The sequence below is a fragment of the Ictalurus punctatus genome, chromosome 29 (genome assembly GCF_001660625.3).
Source record: "Ictalurus punctatus breed USDA103 chromosome 29, Coco_2.0, whole genome shotgun sequence".
Lineage (NCBI taxonomy): Eukaryota > Metazoa > Chordata > Actinopteri > Siluriformes > Ictaluridae > Ictalurus > Ictalurus punctatus.
In genome coordinates, this window is record NC_030444.2 from 9,732,204 (window position 1) to 9,753,468 (window position 21,265).

Sequence of the window (21,265 nt, forward strand, 5' to 3'; positions counted from 1 at the left end):
TGGATATACTGGATATCAGGCTTTATGTAAAGAATGTTAAAAAATCCAGCAGCACTTACACTGGCCTTTGTAGACAGGATGATTTGTGGATCTCACCCACACCAGAATGAAAAACAGGAACAAAGGCCATATTAACTCGATTACCAACCGCAACTGTTAGAGAAAAAGAGAGAGAGAGGACCAGTGACATTTTAATCTTTGCAAGCAGTCTCCAATACTACGTTGTTCCTTCTAAAATGGGTTGGAGTGCTATAAAATTGCTGCAGTTTTAGGTAGAGAGTGTCATCATAGTACATTCTGTCTGTGCTGCTCCCATAACAGTGCTGTTCCTCTACTTTTACACCTGTTTCAGTTTTTTTTTTTATTATTCCAAGTGACATTTTATCAATTAATTGGCGAGGACTCACCAAGGAAGGGAGGAATAGAAACTTTTCTCAGTTTCATTTACTTTGCAGTGTGACTTTCAGAACACAGATCAGCTGTTTTGGGTTATGTATTACACAGTACTCATATCCTGTGGGAAACTGGTAAAACTTTACTTAAGGATGATGTTCATAAACATACACGGCTCCTATATATACATGAAAGCTGACATCAGTCTACATAAACATGTACAAACAGGTGACAAATTAAAGGAAAAAAGAACCCGACAACTTAAAGTAAGGTGTTGAGCCAGTCAACAGAACAGCTTTAACCTGGTATTGATTCTACAAGTTTCTGGTATTTGTACTAGAGAGATGAGGACCATCCATTTTCTCCAATATTTGCCTCTAGATGATGGTAATAGAAAGCCCTATCTAAAATGTCACTCCAAAATCTCCCATAGGTCTTCAGTTGTGTTAAGATCCGGTGACTTTGAAGGTCATACATTATGATTTGCATAATTTCCATAGTCATCAGACCATTCGGTGTACCCTTGTGGCATGTGGTGTGAGTGTGAGGTTATTCTGGAAGAGACCCCACCCATCAGGATAGAAATGTCTCATAGCATTTTTCATAACTCATAAATGTGATCAGTTGAAAGAACTATTGATTTGCAGTGGACCCAAATTACAGCATAACAGTGCACAGAAAAAAAACAGACTCATATTAGAGGAACTGACCTAGAAAGTCATGATGCTCCAACATGTCAACCAGAAAAGTGTTGTGTCAGGCATAGCACTATATCCATGGACTTGACATAAAAAATGACATTTTAGCAATAGTAGTAGTAGTATTGTTGGTAACTAAGTAATAACAATAACAACAATGACACCAACAACAACAACAACAACAACAACAATAATAATAATAATAATAATAATAATAATAATAATAATAATAATAATGTTATATATCTAAGCTATATCTAGGCTATAACATCATCAATGATGGCCCGACGCACAGTGGAGTTACTGTTACAACCCGGAAGATTCAAAACATTATTTTCCTATAACAGCATGTTACAATGAGTTTTATTCCTTTTACTGTATACCACAGCACTTAACAAACACTAACATCATGTTCATTTTATAGTTACATAATTATTAAATTTTGCAGAATGTCCATGAACGAAATTACTTCTGGTTATTATTATTATTATTATTATTATTAGTAGTAGTAGTAGTAGTAGTAGTAGTAGTAGTAGTAATAGTAGTAGTAGTAGTAGTAGTAGTAGTGGTAGTAGTGGTAGAGGTAGTGGTAGTTAGTAGTAGTGGTAATAATAGTAGTAGTAGTAGTGGTAGTAGTAGTAGTGGTAGTGGTAGTAGTAGTTGTAGTAGTAGTGGTAGTAGTAGCAGTGGTTTTGGTAATGGTAGTAGTGGTAGTAGTAGCAGTGGTTGTGGTAATGGTAGTAGTGGTAGTAGTAATAGTAGTAGTAGTAGTTGTAGTAGTAGTGGTAGTTAGTAGTAGTGGTAATAATAGTAGTAGTAGTAGTGGTAGTAGTAGTAGTGGTAGTGGTAGTAGTAGTTGTAGTAGTAGTGGTAGTAGTAGCAGTGGTTTTGGTAATGGTAGTAGTGGTAGTAGTAGCAGTGGTTGTGGTAATGGTAGTAGTGGTAGTAGTTGTAGTAGTAGTAGTAGTTGTAGTAGTAGTGGTAATGGTAGTAGTGGTAGTAGTAGTAGTAGTAGTAGTAGTGGTAGTAGTAGTTGTAGTAGAAGTGGTAGTGGTAGTAGTAGTAGTAGTAGTAGTAGTAGTAGTAGTGGTAGTGGTAGTAGTTGTAGTGGTAGTAGTAGCAGTGGGAGTGGTAGTAGTGGTAGTAGTAGTAGTAGTAGTAGTAGTAATAGTAGTGGTAGTAGTAGTAGTAGTAATAGTGGTAGTGGTAGTAGTGGTAGTGGTAGTAGTAGTAGTAGTAGTAGTAGTAGTAGTAGTGGTAGTAGTAATAGTAATAGTAGTAGTGGTAGTAGTAGTAGTAATAGTAGTAGTGGTAGTAGTAGTAGTAGTGGTAGTAGTAGTGGTAGTAGTAGTAGTATTGCTGTTGTAATTAATAATAATAGGAAGAAGAAGACAATTTTTTCAACAGCATTGCAATGGATTGCTGAATACACTGACAAAATTCACACATTTTTAAAAATGTGTCTAACTTCCAGCAACAACCCAAAAATTACTGCATCTAAAATTGCCTAATATAGTGCAGTTTTGTTTTTGTAACAGAGACAGCCTAGAACCTTTGCACCTGTAAATACTCCTCATGAGAGTGATTAAGCTGCTACACGGGACCTTCCACCTCTAAAACGTTCCTTGCAGAGTTGTGTTTCAGCCGGAGGGTTAATTGGTAAACAAGATGTAAACGCTAGGTGATTGCCCAACGATTTATCTCTGCTGCAGTTGACCCCCCTGGCTGCCCAATAGGATCTATTATTTATGTTGGAATGATACAGTTTGTGAATAAACAGAATGTGGGATAACATTTAAAATATTGCAAGACTTATAGATGAAACAATTTACTTTATTTGCCAGTCTAGATTCTGCACTAATTATGATATCAGTGCAAATGAATACTTTCGAAGGTTTTAAAAATTTTAAAGCTGTACCAAAGTATGAAATATGTGGGAGGACTAAAAGGGTAGCAAATTTATAAGTGGTGAGTTTCACTTTAGCAACACTGCAGAGTCCAAAATTCATAGCTCATTACCAAGATCTGAATTTATTGAATCGATTACAAAAAATAATATGATAAATTTGCAATTTCTCAGTAACATGACAGACTGTGTTTATTTCGTATTATCACTGAGATCGTGAGATAAAAAAGAAGTCAAATGACTGTTTATTGTTGCCATACAGTATATAGCTACTTGTTTTGCTTCATAACATTAAACATAACTATAAATGGGTCAAAATTATGATGTCAGACTTTAATAAATGCAAATTCTTCACATTTGTGTGGTATGAGCAGGATAACATACATCATTTTTAGTGTAACACACTACTCCATCATTGATTATTTTCCTGCAACAGCAAGCCCCATTGTGTTTTATAAATAAATTTATGAATTCAAGCGCAGATAAATGTGTTTATCAGCCCAAACCAAAGTGCAGATATGGAACATTGGATGATTTGCCATGTCTTAGAAATTTTTCATCATTCATCATGATTCAATAGCATTTAAATCCGCAGCACAAATGATTCAACCCAAACATTTTTTTCCTGTTCAGTAACTGCTTGTGTAATGTTCTGTACCAGCTTAAGACTTGAACATTCCTGCACACTGGCGGGATCTTTACATGAATGCTGCTGGGCTTGTTGACAAAATGGCAGATTTAATAGGATGAAAGGAGTGACAATTCTTCCAAATCGCATAAAGCTCGATTTCGAAGGCTCACTCGGGAGTGGCTAATGGAGTTGTAAGCTCCAAGTCTCTTCATCCTCTCAATGGTGGTGTTTTGTCATCTGCTGGTGAAAGCTTTCTTTCATCCTTCCTGTCTTCTATTCTCCTCCCTAATCCCTTCACCTCTCCACCTGCACGGCTATTCTCCGGAAATTTCTCAATAAAGTGACACGGGGATAGAGGAGAAAAACTCATAGGACAGAAATATGAGACATGAAAAACTAGAATGCAATCAATTGCATGATAGAAAGAGAGTTAGTGTTATGATTGAGTTAAATAAGACATAATAGCGCAAGTTTCGCTGTGTAGTGACCAAAAATGACAAATAAAATGAAAACCAAACGGTGATCCATAAAGCTACTTTGAGATTTTTAAACTAGAGTAGATGATTGTATCTCTCAATAAGGAGTCTGAGAAAGCCTTGTAAAGAAATATTAAGTACTGGACTACAATATATCCTTCACAAATTCTAAATAAAACACTTTTTGGAGGAGCTGCTTGAGCGGCAATTTAAACTAATATAAATTATATTTCAATTGATTTTAATTTCAAATATCCAAATTAGGCATTAACTTCAATACTTATATACAGTATGATTAGAAAAATGTTTCAAGCATAAACCTGAAGTATATGTAAGATGACATTAGGTTAACACTTGGTGGCTTCTATCCATCCATCCAGTTTCCATACTGTTTATCCTACACAGTGTCCCGGGGAGCCAGGAGCCTATCCCAGGGAACTCAGGGGACAAGGCAGGGGACACCCTGGAAGGGGTGCCAACCCATTGCAGGGCACAATCACACACTCATTCACACACTAAGGACAATATGGAAATGTCAATCAGCCTACAACGCATGTATTTGGACTGGGGGAAGAAACAGGAGTACCTGGAGGAACCCCTGAAGCATGGGGAGAAAATGCAAACTCCATACACACAGGGCAGAGGCAGTATTCGAACCCCAAACCCTGGAGGTGCCAGGCAAACATACTAACCACACAGCCCACATGGGGCTTATAGGAAAATAATAGAACATGATTATTTTCCTATAACAGCACATCTGGAAATTTTTCAGTAACATGTATAATCATTATATAGTTACATTAAATGTAATGGAACATCTGTCAAATAAGTTAGTTCCTGTTATCACTTGTGTTATAACAGCTATAAACAGTCATTCCCTCAGTCCCGAGAGAAGTCTTTACTATAGTGGAAATCTCACTGACTGTTACAAAGCACTGACTCTGATGACTCCTTCAATAAATGATTAATAAACATTTCCTTAGAGAAAACTTAAGGCTTGGACGTCAGAGCCAGGAGGCTTTGCTTGGAATTGGATTTCAGGGACTTAAGACTTGACTTGGACGTCAGAGCCTGGAGGCTTGGCTTGAACTTCAGAGCCTGGAGGCTTGGCTTGGACTTCAGAGCCTGGAGGCTTGGCTTGGATTTCAGGGACTTGAGACTTGACTTGGACGACCGAGCCTGGAGGCTTGACTTGGGCTTCAGAGCCTGGAGGCTTGACTTGGACCTCAGGGACTTGAGACTGGACTTGGACCTCAGGGACTTGAGACTGGACTTGGACCTCAGGGACTTGAGACTGGACTTGGACCTCAGGGACTTGAGACTGGACTTGGACCTCAGGGACTTGAGACTGGACTTGGACCTCAGGGACTTGAGACTGGACTTGGACCTCAGGGACTTGAGACTGGACTTGGACCTCAGGGACTTGAGACTGGACTTGGACCTCAGGGACTTGAGACTGGACTTGGACCTCAGGGACTTGAGACTGGACTTGGACCTCAGGGACTTGAGACTGGACTTGGACCTCAGGGACTTGAGACTGGACTTGGACCTCAGGGACTTGAGACTGGACTTGGGCTTGGACCTCAGGGTTGAGCTCTGGTGCTATGACCTCCGACGGGCGCTCCGAGGTCACCCTGTTGATCCCGGGCTGGGTCTCTGCACGGGCTCTCGGGTGGAGTTTCTTATGCTCCCGCCAGCTGCTCTTGAAGCATTCCTGAGAGCAGAAGAAAGCTTCCTGGAGGCCCAGCTTCTTGCAGGTGGGACATTGAAGCTGAGTCTCTCTCCTGCAGCCCTCGGTCATACATCTCGGAGATTTCGCCCCCGCGTTGGCCGGAAACTGAAGTGGATCGCTGGTTACTGCCCTGTCCATCTCCTCATAATAGAGGTTGAATGGTGGGTCCACCTGGGGCTGTCCATTGACTCTCCACCCCAGTAAATCAAGACCACGAAGTTGTCCAGGCTGTGAAAATGCCTCCATAAACATCTCTGCAAACTGAGTGACATCATGAAGGGCTGGCGACCCAGCACTCACCAGCTGCTCCGCCCAGTCACGGGCCGGACCGCAAAACCTGGACACCAGGAACCCGATCCACTCTCTCTTAGTAGGCTTGGGAAACGCCAAGCTGCAGAAATACACCTGGCAGCTGAAGAGGAACTCCAGCAGGTAGCTCCCCAATCCCGCTGTCTCTGGTGGCAATTCAACGGCGTACCTTTGGGGAAATTGCACGGACGAAAAATGCAGCCAGTAATCCGAGCGTTCCCCGATGAGGTATTGTCCTACTACTTCCCTGGTTTCTGTGGCGTGACTTCTGTCTCGTCCTCGTGCTGGGCTGTGACTATGACTATGACTATGATACGAACTAATCTAATTCTAAACATGGACCGTGACTATGACTACTAAACAAACTAAACTAACTCTAAGATATTAATCTTCCACTTTGTTTGCTGGGAGGCGCGCGATATATATGCGGAAATGATCAGCGTCTAAACCGCTAGCAGCTGAGAGCAATTCAGACCCACGTGAAATCCCAGCCAATGACAGAACAGGGAGGAGACATGACAGACATAAACAAAACACACGTGTCCAGATGTCATTACAGTCAACAACGGAAAAGCAGGTGCTCGCGCATTCGTGCTTAGAGCACGCTGCTTCAAGGGGGAATCGTGACATACTGTCTGTGCTGCAGTTATAGAAAATTAATCAACACCTTCTGACCAATCAGAATCAAGTATTCAACAGCTCTTTGGTATAAAAAAAAATAAAGAATGTCCTATTGTGGTTGTTCCCTACACTAAATTGTTATTTTATTGTTTACACCTATACCGTGGTACCATGGCCTTTTACTAGCATTTAAAAATGAAGGTTTTGTATATGTTTTGCTGACTCATTACACAAAAATAGTAAAGTATTTTTTTATTTCTCTAACCTTCCAACCGCCCCACATCCTCATAGATATTGTTGTGGTCACAGCCATGCAGTGTAGATGTATCTATAATAAATATTTGTGCTTAGAATACTACTTCAACTTTAACATTTCGGCTAGTTGGTACCATAAAAAAAGGAAAAGAAAAAAGCAATAGCATTTTTGACTAAAACTATGCATAGGGTTTTATTATTGTTTTTTTTCCCCTCCATTGTTACTGCAGACACATAATACACAGCTATATTCCTTGTTATTTTTGCCAGCTGCTTGTACTCAGCATGAGTACAGAGATATGATATGTTTTTATTCCAAACGTCATGTGGTGTAGAGCATTTGTGAAAATTTCCCAGTGCTAACATCACTGCCTCCCACTGCTTGTAGATCATAATTAAGTCACATGTTTTCAAGTCTTTTGGTAACAAAGCTTAAAACCAGGCAGAGCCTTAAACAGTTTATTTGTGTTATTCATGTTTGATTATGTTTTTAACCAGATTTCTTTGTGTCTCAATATATGGAATAATTTAATTAGCTATAAATGATTATTTTCCATAGACATGGAACAACCAAAATGTTTATACCCATAAAAGTCTGTGATGGTTTCCGTGGCAAGAAAGATCATGTCTTACATATTGCTTTATTGCTTATATTATTAAGGGTATATTTAAATTATATATATATATATATATATATATATATATATATATATATATATATATATATATAATCCTTATTTATCTCCACAGTTTGGCATTTCTTTTTTTTTCTTTTCCTTTTTTTTTTGGATTCTAAACCAGCAATGTTTTAGCAATTTGCAAGCCTGTTTAAATGCTAGTAAGAGGCCATGGTACCACGTTATAGGTGTACACAAGAAAATAACAAATTTATTGTAGGAAACCATTACAATAGGACATTCGTTATTTCCCATGGATCTGTTGAGTTCTCTATTTTGATTGGTCAGAAAGTGTTGATTAGTTTTCTATAACAGAAACTCTGCTAGTAGTGCCAGCCATAATTCAAATTCATCATTTTTGACCACTAGATCCTATAATAACTCTTTGGATTTATTGTAATTGGAGCAGAAATCAGAATTCCACCTGATTGTGCAACATCTAGATCTCTCTTTTTTTTTTCTTTTTTTTGCTGATAACTCAAAAGAGGTAATAACTATTTTAGTGTGTCTCGTGTTTCACGTGTGTCTGTATTGCCCTCAGCTGCTAGCAGTTTAGACGCTGATCATGTCCACATATATACTGCACGCCTCCCAGCACACAACGCGGAAGATTATCATAGAGTTAGATTAGTTCGTTTAGTAGTCATAGTCACGCTCCATGTTTAGAGTTAGTTCATGCTGGATTATCCGACCCAGTTCCTCGTCATAGTTCATGTTTCTCGTTTTGTTTATCAACCCTGTTTTCTGTGACCATGACCTTGATTCATGTTTAACCCTGTGTATGCCTGTTTGCTGATCGCCTGACCTTCGCCTGTTTCGGATTACGTTTTTGGATCATGTTTTGGATTTGTCTGCCTGTCTCTCTTTTAAAATAAACAACTGTTCATACTGCACTTGCATCCGTCCTATCGCCGCTCCGTCACGATACGTGACAGAATCTTCTGCTCTAACATGGATGCAGCAGGAGGACAGGGGAGACATCACGCTACAATGGGAGTAGCAGGACAATACCTTATCGGGAAACGTTCGGATTACTGGCCGCATTTCTTGTCTGTGCAGTTCCCTCAGTGGTACGCCGTTGAACTGCCGCCAGAGACAGCAGGACTGGGGAGCTACCCGCTGGAGTTCCTCTTCAGCTGGCAGGAATATTTCTGCAGCCTGGTGTATCCCAAGCCTACTAAGAGACAGTGGATCGGGTTCTTGGTGTCCAGGTTTTGCGGTCCGGCCCGTGACTTGGCGGAGCAGCTGGTGAGCACTGGGTCCTCTGTCCTCCAGGATGTCACTCAATTTGCAGAACTTTATATGGAGGAGTTCACGCAACCAGGGCAGCTTCATGGTCTGGATTTACTGGGGTGGAGAGTCAATGGACAGCCCCAGCCTGACCTGCCCTTTAACCACTATTATGAGGGGATTGACAGGTCAGCCTCCACCGATCCGCTTCGGTTTCCAGCCAACGTCTAGGAACTGGCACCGACATGCATGTCTGAGGGCTGCAGGAGGGAGACCAAGCTACAATGCCCTACCTGCAAAAAACTGGGTCTCCAGGAAGCATTCTACTGCTCTCTAGATTAGTCTAGATTAGATTACTGTAATGCCTTATTGTCTGGATGTTCCAGTAGGAATATAAATAAGCTCCAGTTAGTCCAGAATGTAGCTGCTAGAGTCCTAACTAGAACTAGAAGATACGACCATATCACACCAATATTATCAATACTGCACTGGCTCCCAGTAAAATACTTTTATTAACCTGTAAAGCACTAAATGGTCTCGCGCCACAATATCTAAGCGACCTTTTGGTTTTATATGATCCGCCACACCTGCTTAGATCAAAAGATGCAGGCTATTTGACGATACCTCGAATAGTGAAGGCTACAGCAGGGGGAAGAGCTTTCTCTTATAGAGCCCCACAGTTATGGAACAGTCTTCCTATTAGTGTTCGGGACTCAGACACAGTCTCAGTGTTTAAGTCTAGGCTTAAAACGTATTTGTTTACTCAAGCCTACCCTGACTAGATTCTGTTCTACTATTTCGCAGTCATAACTATCTTTTTTCTCCCTCTCTCCTTTCGCCGAGCCCCACACGAATTTATGGAGATACTAGAGATCCAAATCCTTTCTGCCTCTGGATGGAGCTCAAATCTTCTTTAATTCCAGACTGCTGGGACTACGGCTGCTTCTAACGCCATACAGACTTCATATAAATCCATAATGAACTTTTTCACACTAACTGTTGTTACCCAGATGAGGATGGGTTCCCTTCTGAGTCTGGTTCCTCTCAAGGTTTCTTCCTCTTAAAACATCTTAGGGAGTTTTTCCTTGCCACCGTCGCCACTCAGTGGCTTCCTCAGTTGGGATAAATTCGCACCTTTAATATCTGTATACCATGTTGATATTTCTGTAAAGCTGCTTTGAGACAATGTCTATTGTAAAAAGCGCTATACAAATAAAATTTAATTGAATTGAATTGAACTCATGAATGCTTCAAGGGCAGCTGGCGGGTGCATAAGAAACTCCACCGGAGAGCCCGTGCAGAGATCCATCCCGGGGTCAACAGGGTGACCTCGGAGCGCCTGTCGGAGGTCTTAGCACCTGAGCCCCAGCTGGAGGTGAACCTGGCGACCTCAGAGCTCGAACCTGAGACCCACAAGGTGGGCTCACCTGCCGAGCTTCAGCAAGAGGTCAACAGGGAGGCTCCAGCACCAGAACTCAACCCTGAGGTCCAAGTCCAAGTCAAGTCTCTAGTCTCTGAAGTCCAAGTCAAGTCTCCAGTCTCTGAAGTCCAAGTCCAAGTCAAGTCTCAAGTCTCTAGTCCCTGAAGTCCAAGTCAAGTCTCTAGTCTCTGAAATCCAAGTCAAGTCTCAAGTCCCTGATATCCAAGTCAAATCTCAAGTCCCTGAGGTCCAAGTCCAAGTCAAGCCTCAAGTCCCTGAGGTCCAAGTCAAGTCTCCAGTCTCTGAAGTCCAAGTCAAGCCTCAAGTCCCTGAGGTCCAAGTCAAGTCTCCAGTCTCTGAAGTCCAAGTCAAGTCTCAAGTTCCTGATGTCACATCCAAGCCTGCTGATCCAGTTGACCAAGTTCCACTAATATCTAAGCCTAACAACCAAGTTCTGCTCACGCCTGAGTCTACTGATACGGCCGACCAAGTTCTGCTCACGCCCAAGTCTAATGACACGGCCGACCACGTTCTGCTCACGCCCGAGTCTGCTGCCACCCAAGATCCGCCCATGGCCAAGGTTCACCTGGTGACCTCAGAGCCTCAGCCTCCCTGCTCAGCTGCGGACGTCGCTCAGCCTTCCTGTTCGGCTGAGGTCGTCATTCAGTCTCCCTGCTCGGCTGAGGTCGTCGCTCTGTTTCCCTGTTCAGCCGAGGACGTTGCTCTGCCTTCATGCTCCACCGAGGACTTCGCTCAGCCTGTCTGCCCAGCTGTGGTTGTCGCTCTGCCTACCTGTTCAGCCAGGGATGTCGCTCCGCTTTCATGCTCTGACGAGGACGTCGCCCTGCTTCCCTGCTCTGCTGAGTACAGCGCTCTGTTTCCCTGTTCAGCCGAGGACATCGCTCTGCTTTCCTGCTCTGCCGAGGACGTCGCTCTGCCTTCATGCTCCGCCGAGGACTTCGCTCAGCCTGCCTGCCCTGCTGTGAATGTCGTTCTGCTTCCCTGCTGCGCCGAGGACGTCGCTCTGCTTCCCTGCTCCGTCGAGGTCGTCGCTCTGCCTTCATGCTCTACTGAGGACTTCGCTCAGCCTGTCTCCCCGGCTGTGGTCGTTACATTGCCTCCCTGTTCATCCAGGGATGTCGCTCCGCTTCCCTGCGCCGCCAAGAACACCGTGCAGTTTCCTGGCTCTGCTTGGGACATTCAGTCTAGGGGCCGGGGACGCCAATGAAATGGAATGACTCATGGCACTCCGGGAGGGGTGCCTTTGGGTGGGGTTCTGTCATAATTCCCCCCTTGAAGCAGCGTGCTCTAAGCGTGAATGCGCGAGCACCTGCTTTTCCATTGTTGACAGTAGTGACATCTATACACATATATACCGCGCGCCTCCCAGCACACAAGGCAGAAGATTATCGTAGAGTTAGATTAGTTCGTTTAGTAGTCATAGTCACGTTCCATGTGTAGAGTTAGTTCACGCTGGATTATCCGCTCCCAGTTCCTCTTCATAGTTCATGTTTCTCGTTTTGTTTATCGACCCTGTTTTCCGTGACCACGACCTTGATTCATGTTTAACCCTGTGTATGCCTGTTTGTCGATCGCCTGACCTTCGCCTGTTTTGGATTACGTTTATGGATCACGTTTTAGATTTGTCTGCCTGTCTCTCTTTTAAAATAAACAGCTGTTCATACTGCACTTGCATCCGTCCTATCTCCGCTCCGTCATGATACGTGACCCTGTCTCTGGTGAGGATCTGCCCTACCTACACTATATTGATGATTGGTCACTGATAAAATGCCACAAATCTTTATGAAATGGGCCAATTTTATTCCCACTGCTGGTAAAATCACTTGACACTGGAAAGGAAAATTCCTTCATTCTCGTGGTACAAAAGTTGACATGACAAGACAACATCCCTGATTGCATTTCTTTCATGAGCGCAAATAACTATCTCTTTTCACTGATGACTGGGGAGGAAAACACACATTTTAATGCATTTGGATGTCACATATTGCTTCAGTAGCATCATTATTTTTGGACAGATAATTTATTTTACTCCTGACAAATATGTGTATTGCATTTGTAGGAACTTAGTGGATGTTGCTTAAACACGGAAACAATCTCTGGATTGTATTTTTGTATTTTTAAAATTTGTTTAGTATTCAATTATTAGTAAGATGATAACTGAGCCTGAGGAATTCTCTCCGTCTTAGCAGTGGGGCTGTTTAGAGGTCAGTGCATCTTTTCTGTTAAAAGTGATACCAAAGGTCATGGCATCATTTAGTGTATGACTTTCCACAGTTAAAAATAATTTGCTTTTTTTTTTTTGGAGGAAGTTGCATTTTCACAGCAGTAGCTGTGGGTTAGGAAGGGAATAGTGCTTGTAGAGCTGTGCTGTAAATAGGAATGATAGTCTGTAGGTTTATAATGTGCCTGTATTCAAAGAGAATTTATTTCAGATTTAACTGACAAAAAAAAAAAAAAAAAAAAAAAACTTATGCTCAAGTGAGGAAATGCAATACACCATGTAGGCTGGAAATGCACTCCAGGGCTGGCTGAATTTGGAGGTCTAAAAAACTAGCTTGAGTTCTGCAAATATTCATGTAGCAATCTGAATATGAATGTCTTAAGATGTCTTAACTGTGAAAGTCTGATTGATGTGCTAAAGGATGAAAATCTGGTTCAGCATGGATCAGTAAATAGTAAATGCAGTTAGGGCACACACAGATCTGCCTAAATAAATAAATAAATAAATAAATAAATAAATAAATAAATAAAGTGCCCTCCACTAATATTGGCACCCTTGATAAATATGAGCAAAGAAGGCTGTGAAAAATTGTTTTTATTGTTTAATATTTTGATCTGTATCAAAATCCACATACTCTGCTCTCATGGATATCAAATAATTGCAAACAAAACACAGGTTTATCAAACAAAAATCTCTTTCTTAAATATAGGTATGCAACAATTATTGTCACCCTTTTAATCAATATTTTGTGCTACCTCCCCTTGCCAAAATAACAGCCCTGAGTCTTCTCCTATAATGCCTGATGAGGTTGGAGAATACATGGAAAGGGATTTGAGACCGTTCCTCCATACAGAATCTCTCCAGATTCTTCAAATTTTGAGGCCCACACTGGTGTACTCTCCTCTTCAGTTCACCCCACAGGTTTTCTATGAGCTTCAGGTCAGGGGACTGGGATGGCCATGGCAGGACCTTGATTTTGTGGTCAGTAAACCATTTTTTTGTTGATTTTGATGTATGTTTTGGATCATTGTCCTGCTGGAACATCCAACCACGGCCCATTTTAAGCTTTCTGGCAGAGGCAGTCAGGTTTTCATTTAATATCTGTTGATATTTGATAGAGTCCATGATGCCATATATCATAACAAAATGTCCAGGTCCTCTGGCAGAAAAACAGCCCCAAAACATTAAAGAGCCACCACCATATTTAACTGTGGGCATGAGGTACTTTTCCATATGGCTATCTCTCTGTGTGCGCCAAAACCACCTCTGGTGTTTATTGCCAAAAAGCTCTATTTTGGTTTCATCTGACCATAGAACCCGAACCCATTTGAAGTTCCAGTAGTGTCTGGCAAACTGAAGACGCTCGAGTTTATTTTTGGATGAGAGTAGAGAATTTTTTCTTGAAACCCTTCCAAACAACTTGTGGTGATGTAGGTGACTTCGGATTGTAGTTTTGGAGACTTTCTGACCCCAAGACACAACTCAAATCTGCAATTCTCCAGCTGTGATCCTTGGATTTTTTTATTTTTTTTTGGCCACTCGAGCCATCCTCGTCATAGTGCGTTATAGACAATATAGACACGTCCAATTCCAGGTTTATTCATAACATTTCCAGTTGACTGAAATTTCTTAATTATTTCCCTGATGGTGGAAATGGGCATTTTCAATGCTTGTGCTATTTTTTTATAGGCACTTCCCATTTTGTGAAGCTCAACAACCTTTTGCCACACATCACAGCTATATTCCATGGCTATACCCAATGTTATGAATGACTAAGGGAATTTGGCCTATGTGTTTCCTTCCTGTGAAACAGGAAGTCATGGTTGAACAATTTCCTGTTCTTAGTCACCCAGCTGACTAGGAAATATCAATGGTGATATACTTCAAATATGTTTTTCTCATATGAATTCATTGCGCTGCCAATAATTGCTGCACACCTACAGGAGAGAAATTAATTATCTTAAATAATAAATATGTTTGTGTGCAGCTGCTGTAGAGGGGGAACATCCAAATTTATTATCCACATTCACCTGCTTGTTCTGGCGTTCAGGTCCACACGTGGTCTTTTACAACCAAATCGCAGACTGTGCTAATAGGATATGTTGAAATAGATGCAGACATTAAGGCATTCACTAATGCAAACCTTATCCTAATAGCCCAGGCAGTGCACAAACACTTTTCTCATCTGATGACTGATGCTAACATCAGCAAACATTAGTACTGCAACCTGCTGTGGCCCACTGTACATCATTAGGACTGCATTAGTCAAGTGGGAAACAGAGGCAGGTGAGTGGCTAAGAAAAGATCGCTAAGATAATGATACAGCTCTTGAGAACAGGCTCTACTAAACACTCTAAAAGTGATAACAGGGTCTATAATCTGCTGTCAACTCTGAATCCATAATGATGAATATGAATACATTATTTGGAATAAACAAATAATGTGTTCTAAGAAGATACAAACAAATATACGAACAGTAGACACAGTATTTGTTGAGTTTAAGTATTTGTTGAGTCCAATTACAAACTTGAGCGATGTAGCTGAGGTTGAGGAGCTACCACAGTCCTGATATTTCTATCTCTGTGTTGTTTTTTTTTCCCCAGTGTGTCCACGGGAATGGTGCTAAAGTCCATATTTAATCCAAAGGGGGGAAAAAAGGCCAAACCCACTTCGGGTATAAACTGATCAACCATTACTTTAAAACCACTTGCCTAATATTGTATAGGTCCCCCTTCTGCCACAAAAACAGCTCTGACTCATCGAGGCATGGACTCCAGAAGACCTCTGAAGGTGTTCTGTGGTATCTGGCACCAAGATGTTAGCAGCAAATCCTTTAAGTTCTGTAAGTTGAAAGGTGCATCCTCCATGGATCAGACTCCTTTGTCCAGAACATCTCACAGATGTTTTGAGGATTGATTGCAATCAGAGGGTTGAGATCTGCAGAATTTGGAGGTCAAGTTAACACCTTCAACGCTTGTCATGTTCCTCAACAATTTTTGCAGTGTGGCAGGGCACATTATCCTGCTGAAAAAGGCCACTGCTATTAGGGAATACCGTTGCCATGTAGGTGTGTACTTGGTGTGCAACAATGTTTAAGTAGGTGGTACGTATCAAAGTAACATCCACATGAATACCAGGACCCAAGGTTTCCCAGCAGAACATTGCCCAGAGCATCACACTTCCTGCACCGGCTTGTATTCTTCCCATAGTGCATCTTGGTGTCATCTCTTCCCCAGGTAAGCGTCCCCCACACACAGCTGTTCACATGATTCATTGTCATTCATCAGACCAGGCCACCTTCTTCCATGTACAATTCTGATGCTCACGTGCCCATTGTATGCACTTTTTGTGGTGGACAGAGGTCAGAATGGGCACTTTGACCGGTGTGCATCTATTCAGCCCCATATGCAGCAAGCTGTGATGCACTGTGTGTTCTGACACCTTTATATCATAACCAGCATTAACTTTTTCAACAGTTTGTGCTACAGTAGCTCTTCTGTGGGATTGGACTAGACGGGCAAGCCTTCAGTCCCCATGCACATAAGTGAGCCTTGACCCTGTTGCTGGTTCACCCATTGTCCTTCCTTAGACCACTTTTGGTACTAACCACTGCATAACAGGAACACCCCACAAGACCTGCCATTTTGAATATATTCTGACCCAGTTGTCCATCCATCACAATTTAACCCTAGTCAAAGTCACTTAGATCCTTATGCTCGCCCATTTTTGCTGCTTCCAACACATCAACTTTGAGAACTGACTCACTTGCTGCCTAATATATCCCACCCCTTGAGAGGTGCCATTGTAATGACATAGATCAATGTTATTCACTTCACCTGTCAGTGGTTTTAATGTTATGGTTGATCGGTGTAAATCCGAATACAGATACAGATACGGATATTTGGAGCACTAAACATATATAAGTGCACTGTTGTCATGTGTTGTTTCAGCTTTCCTCCATGTGCCGTTCGTTTTTGACTCGTCCTTTCATTGGTTTGTTTCTTGATTGTGTCCAGGTCTTCTGTGTAAGGCCTTGATTAGTTTGTCTTTATACCCTGTATATCCTGTTGTGTTCTAGTTTCATTGCGCAGTCTTGTCAATATCAACGTGCATATCTGACCCTTGTATTTCTTTGGTTTTATATTTCTAGTTAGACTTCCTAGTTTTGACCCATGACTGTTTTCTCGATTCGGAATATGGATGATTCTCCTCTGTTGCCATCTGCCTGTGATTATGACCATGAATACCGGCTTTCTCTCAATTAAAGAGAAGCTGATTTAACACAATTGCATCATGTCTCGTCCATTTTACCGCACATTACAACCCATAATACAGACAGAAGATTGGTGTGAAATTTACAACACAGCTCTTAGTTCAACCATTGAACTTAACAAATATCATACAGTCTGTCCTTGTGTGTTGAGCTGTCCTTTCTCTGTCGTTTCTCGGTTTCCCTCACACAGCTTCTGAGCAGCACATTAAGAATACAAACAACTCGACTCCCCTTAGAGACAGTGCTCAGAACGGGCTTACGTGATCAACGGATCTCCAGGGTGCACACCGAGTCATGCTGTTCTTCTTTGTTAGAAACAACATTGACAGAGAAAAAAAGGCCCAACACACCAAAAACACAATCTTCCAATGCGTTCAACAAGGCAATAGCTTATTTTTTAAAACTTGGGAGTTGAATAAACAACATACGGAATAGTATATTCCCCAAAGGTGGTGAAAAGTGCACAAGGAAGATGCTGGGAGTATCACACTTGACAACTATTCTCAAAACTCAAAGCATATGTTATGTTACGCAGGTGAAGGTTAGGGTTAGGGCTGGGGTTAGTGTTTAGATTTTTCTCACAACTTAATTTGTATGAAACCAAACAAAATCCATCCTCGTTTCTAAGTGTTCTTTCAAATTCATAATATTTTTTCATGAGATCAGGTTCTGCACAGAAAAAAGCTCTTGAGGCTGTTCAGTGTTATCAAGATATTTTTTTTCCTCCAAATTTACTCACTTGCCATTTCCCACCCACCAGCCAGCTCGTCCCTATCATACGAAAGCTCACAGGGCAACATAATATAATCCGAGGAAAGCAGTATCTACCCTCTTCCGTATACATAAGCTCACAGATGCCCACAACTGGCTAGTGTCACCCTCAAGAGAGAGAGAGTATACCATCCCTCCCACCCAGAGAGCACGGTCAGTTTAACTCCCTTGTCTCCCAGTCATGGATGGTTATCGCATTCAAACTCGCGATCTCGTAATAAAAGGGCTTTTCTTTTGCACCACAATTTGACAACAGTCCTGGAACAGAACTATACATTTTCATGGAAAAAAGTGACAATGCTTTACGTTATATTAATTTTGCCTCAACATTATTGTTTTCCATTAATTATTGTTAACAGGGTAATTCATATGTATTCTTAAGTGATTAACAATACGAATCAAAGCTATACTTAATATTTGGATAGGAAATCAAGATTGTCTATGGTTAGAATATGTATAAATGTCTATACATAAAGTGTTTTTGTGTGAAGTGTCAGTGAATGCATTTGTGAAGTGTCAGTGAATGCATTTGTGTGTGTGTGTGTGTGTGTGTGTGTGTGTGTGTGTGTGTGTGTGTGTGTGTGTGTGTGTGTGTGTGTGTGTGTGTGCTTGTAGTAGCCTGGGAGGAGTGTGGGTGTTTGGAGTGTGACTGTGCATGCATTTGTGTGAGTGAGTGAGAGGGTGAATATTTGGATTATGTGTACGTGTGTATGTGTGTGTATTCATGTTTTCGTGGTATGTGAGGGTAAACACAGTGTGTGTACGCACACATTTGGACAGTGTGTAGATACAGTAAGTGTGAGTGTATGGTTTGAGTGTAAATGTGCCATTGTGTGTGTTAGCAGTTTTGGGGAATTGTGTAAGAGTGTGTGTTTGGAGTGTGTATGAATGTATTGTGTGTATGTGAAGTGAATGTATTTTTGTTAGCCTGTGGGATTGGGTGTATGTGTTTGTGTGCGATCGGATCTATGTGTCTATGTGTTAGCATATGAAAATTTGTGAAGTGTCAGTGAATGCATTTGTGTGTGTGTGTGTGTGTGTGTGTGTGTGTGTGTGTGTGTGTGTGTGTGTGTATGAAGGTGACACCATTCCTCTGTCTCAGGAGACAGGTGAAATCTGCTGTCTCTCTTTCACTCTCTCTCTCTCTCTCTCTCTCTCTCTCACACACACACACCTACAGCTGTTCCAGGCCAGAAAATGCCACCTGACACTCAAAAACAACACCTCACTCTACACCAGTTGGGAGCTGTGATGCCATGTGTGTGTGTACCTTCTGTCTCTTGCGCAAAGTGAAGTTCTTCCAGAGCAGAAGCCTGAGCTGCACCAGGAGACCCATTACACAGATTGCTGTGGCGTCACAATGGAAGCGTTCTTCCCCTGCAGAGGGACAGAAGGACAGATGGATGAGGAAGACGGGTTTATGCTCAAATGCTATAGTGTTAATTGACAAAATACATGCCATCATTACAATAAATAAATAAATAAATAAATAAATAAATAAATAAAGGAAGAAGAAGAAGAAGAAGAAGAAGAAAGAGAGATCTCAAAGTCCAAAACTGTCATTCCTTTTGTTTTGAAATCTTCTCCACTTTACTGATGAATAATAGCTGATTGAAAAAGTATATTGTCCTAATGATGGTTAAATTGCTGATCTGTGCACTGAGGGAATTGCTAAAACGCTAATCTGTATCTCTGAGGTATCGGCATTTTTCGCTGTTTACTCTCCCTCTGAAACAATTTGGATTGGATTGTTCCGCCATCGGACCCTTGAGTCATTTACTTCACGCCACATTCCAGGCATACTAATGACAATGCAGAGATAATCTGTTCCCTCTTTTCTCTATCTCACAAACACACACACACACACACACAGGTAGTTGTGTTAGCAAGAGTAAGCAAGATGGGGTGTATGCACCCACTGAGTAGTGCAAACGTGAATAGTTCTCGCTCAAGGCAAAACCTCTTACTAGTGGCAGTTTTTTTTCAGTTCATATACTCTCTAAAGATGTGTGAGCCTTCTACAACACACTAACTTCTGAACATCCTGGACCTAGTTTTACATGAGGGCATGAGCTTCACCTTATACACAAATACTGAATGCTACAGAGCAAAAGATTAGAAGCAACACTAACTTTGTAGGACTAAACCCTTGTTTAATTTAATGAGGAAACTGCCAGGAATGTGTTCATTAACTCTTTCAACCCTCAATTAAAAATTTAAATGTGTACAAGAGATATTCTGCCACGACTATGAGCCATATTCCGAGTAAACAAGCGTTAATAATGTGTTAATATGGTAATGTTTATACAAGGAAAGTTACAAGTATTCAGAGATGGGTTAAGCATGTGCTTAAGTCTGAGTGCACCGTTCAGATTATGCAAATAATTTGCATGTAATTCAAGCCTCTGAGGTTGCCAGATTTTTATTCAGAAGAAGTATATATGACAGGGTTTTTCAATAGAGTCTAGACCACCATTATTAAACACAAGCACTTCCCTTTAATACTGGAAAAAAATAATCAGGGATAGAAAATGCTTTTTTTTTTTTTTAACTTTGCTGTCAAATGTACTACTGTGTAATCCAACATAAAAGCAAAAGCGAATTTTAAAAATTACAAAAATGTCTAATATGATGATATATGATTGAGAAAATGGAAAGCATTCAAATATATTTCGAATAGGAGTGTATGTAGTATGATTTATTACTGCTTACAGTGATACACCTGAGTCATAAATTTGAGAGTTTTGTGTCATTATGTACTATTATAATTTACTTCATATTCAAGTTCTGGCTAACTCACTGGATGTTTGTTTATTTATTTATTTTTTTTTTAATTGCACTATTCTGTGTAAAGGTTAATGACTTTCTGTGTGAAAATTCAAATTCAAAACTCCAGCAGTTTCTGAAATATTCAAATCAGCCCATCTGGCACCAGCAACCACACCACAGTCAAAGATCAGATTCCTCTCTTTTCTGATGTTTGATGTGAACATTAACTGAAGTTCTTGACCGGTATTTGCATGATTTTATACATTTTGCTGCCGCCACATGATTGGCTGATTGGATAATTGCATGAATGAGAGTCTGGTGAGTTATTTGTAAATCTGTATGTCTCTGTCTGTTCTGTTGTTTAAGCTTCTTCTTCTTCTTTTTCTTCTTCTGCTTATTATTATTATTATTATTATTATTATTATTATTATTATTATTATTATAATTATTATCAATCTATCCATTTTCTCTACAGCTTACCCTACACAGGGTCACAGGGAGCCTGGAGCCTATCCCAGGGGACTCAGGGCATGAGGCAGGGGACACCCTGGATGGAGCCCCAACACATCGCGGGGCGCAATTACTGTTCTCCGCTAGTATTATTATTATTATTATTATTATTATTATTATTATTATTCCAAGACCCAAAATTTCGAAACACTACCAGTACCCTCCCAGTACTTTCATGCTACATGCACCAAACTCATCACAGATCTATTCTGACTTAGCGTGCTATGACTTTTCTAACTGATTGGAATTACGGTTTTCCCAGTACGAAAGTTCAACATGACAAAATTCCCATTGAATTCCAGAAAAAAAAAAAAAAACTCATTGATTTTTCAAGCTACTCCTACCAGTCCTT

General features: G+C 41.0%; 1 protein-coding gene across 4 annotated transcripts in view; it reads right to left on the reverse strand.

Moving 5' to 3' along the window:
- Nucleotides 1-21,265, reverse strand: part of LOC108260577 (phospholipid-transporting ATPase ABCA1) — a 200,801-nt gene that overhangs the window by 162,389 nt on the left and 17,147 nt on the right. For 3 of the 4 annotated variants that reach the window (XM_053677629.1, XM_053677630.1, XM_053677628.1), the window contains exons 2-3: nt 18,905-19,011; nt 60-153 (exon numbers count right to left, since the gene is read on the reverse strand). In XM_053677629.1, the coding sequence (XP_053533604.1) occupies nt 60-153; nt 18,905-18,970 (160 nt within the window). In that variant the 5' untranslated portion in view covers nt 18,971-19,011. Of the gene's footprint in view, nt 1-59; nt 154-1,103; nt 1,175-18,904; nt 19,012-21,265 lie in introns of those variants that run through there. The other variant, XM_053677631.1, reaches the window with a different exon arrangement.